Raw genomic sequence first — 1,899 nt, 5'->3', positions numbered from 1 at the left:
ACGCCGAAAAGTTTGCATATGGGATGGTCATGGCCTCCCGAAAATTACGACACTATTTCCAAGGCTAAACGGTTCAGGTCGTCACCGATTAACCATTAAAGAAAATTCTGACAAGGCTAGAAACTTCGGGAAGGGTCGTCACTTGGTCCATCGAGTTGGGAGAATATGACCTCGATTTCGTCCCCCAAACTGCAATTAAAGCTCAAGCACTGGAAAATTTAATGGTAGAATGCACATTCTCGGGACCAAAGGACCTTGCACCTGAGGAACAACTCATCCGGACCCCTGGAAAGTGGAAGCTCTTTTTGGATGGTTTAGCCATCGAAAAGAAGTGTGGGGCAGGCTTGATCCTCTCTGGTCCTGATGGGTTTGAAATATACCAAGCTATTCGGTTCAACTTCCCCCCCCCCACCAACAATGAAGCCAAATACGAAGCTCTTTTACATGGGATGGAGCTAGCCCGAAGCCTTGAAGTGAAGCACTTAAGGGCATTTAGCAACTCCATGTTGGTGGTCAAGCACTTCATAGGGGAATATGAGCAAAGGGACCCCCATACGAAGGCCTATGTTGCAAAGGTAAAAGACTCCTCTCTGTCATTTGAAACCTTCGAACTGAATTAAATAGGCAGGGAGAACAACAGTCAGGGCAGATGCCCTATCTAGGCTAGCTTCGGCTTAAACATAGAGCTTAACTTGTTCTATCTATCTTACCGAAGCCAAGATGCCTTCGATCGAAAGGAAAAACTACCTTGAAATACACCAAGGCGCCGATTGGATGACCCCAATTCGTAATTTTCGGAAAAAAAGGAATCATCCCCCTGGATCGAAGGGAAGCTCTAAAAGTAAAGTATAGGGCATCAAGCTATACTATTAAAAGTGGAAGGATGTATCGTCTCCCGGCCACTCAACCCCTCTTGAGGTGCTTGAATCCCGAATAACAACAACGGGCTTTGAAGACAGTGCATAAAGGGATCCGCAGAGTACATCTGGCCGGTCGGTTTCTTGCCTTTAAGATCCTTCGGCAAGGGTTCATTTGGCTGACTTTGCAAGCCGATGCGAGCGAATATGCAAATAAATGCAAACAGTGTCAATTATTTCATGGAATTAAGAAAATATTGGGCGAAGCCAAAGGAAGATGGGTCGAAGAGTTACCCTGGGTCTTATGGGCCTACCAAACGACGCCCAGATCTTCCACCGGGGAAACTCCCTTCAGACTGGCATATGGAACAAATGTCCTTGTACCGGTCGAAATGGGCCCAGAGTCTTATGGAACAGAATTCTACAACGTGAAAGTCAATAACTTCGGATTAAGGGTGAATGTAGACTTACTGGAAGAAGAAAGGGAAGCTTCCCACCAAAGAAATATAAAGTACCTACTGCAGGCTGCCCAACACTATGATTCGGGCATCAAGAAAAGGTCATTCGGTGTTGGTGACTTGGTCCAACGGGAATTAGCTATATCTATGCCAACAAGACGAGGGAAGCTTCAGCCGAACTAGGAATGACCTTACACAGTGATTGAGGTCGTCTGCCCAGGAACTTACAAGCTGGAAACACTGGCTGTAGAAGCCATCAAAAATACTGGGAAATTTTCTTTTATTTCCCGTTTGTACTTCATTTTGAACTCTATGTGAAATGTGTAATGACTTAATGATCAATGAAAATACACTTCCTTCGCACAACTTTATTACTTGAATTTATGACAAATTAAGCGGACGAACGGGTATTACCAAGGGGCGATCCCGAAGAAGATAAATCCTTCGTCCGACATATTTTGACTTACTTACATAAAAGGACGAATGATCATTAACTAACGGCAATCCTCTAACGAGTAATATCCTTCGTCTTAAGGCTGTTATAAAACTATAGCTGGGAATTAACAAAACTGAGACGAACGAAG

General features: G+C 44.3%; 1 protein-coding gene across 1 annotated transcript; it reads left to right on the top strand.

Annotated features, from left to right (window-relative positions):
- Positions 1-221: 221 nt before the first annotated feature.
- Positions 222-1,498, top strand: LOC141696177 (uncharacterized). Its single transcript, XM_074500358.1, has 2 exons — positions 222-575; positions 1,109-1,498. Exons 1-2 carry the CDS (start codon positions 222-224, stop codon positions 1,496-1,498), a joined length of 744 nt encoding a protein of 247 aa, XP_074356459.1.
- Positions 1,499-1,899: the final 401 nt, after the last annotated feature.

Source organism: Apium graveolens, chromosome 11, assembly GCF_009905375.1.
Source record: "Apium graveolens cultivar Ventura chromosome 11, ASM990537v1, whole genome shotgun sequence".
Taxonomy (NCBI): Eukaryota; Viridiplantae; Streptophyta; class Magnoliopsida; order Apiales; family Apiaceae; genus Apium; species Apium graveolens.
Note: the sequence above shows the minus strand (reverse complement) of the source record. Positions and strands in the feature narration are given on the sequence as shown.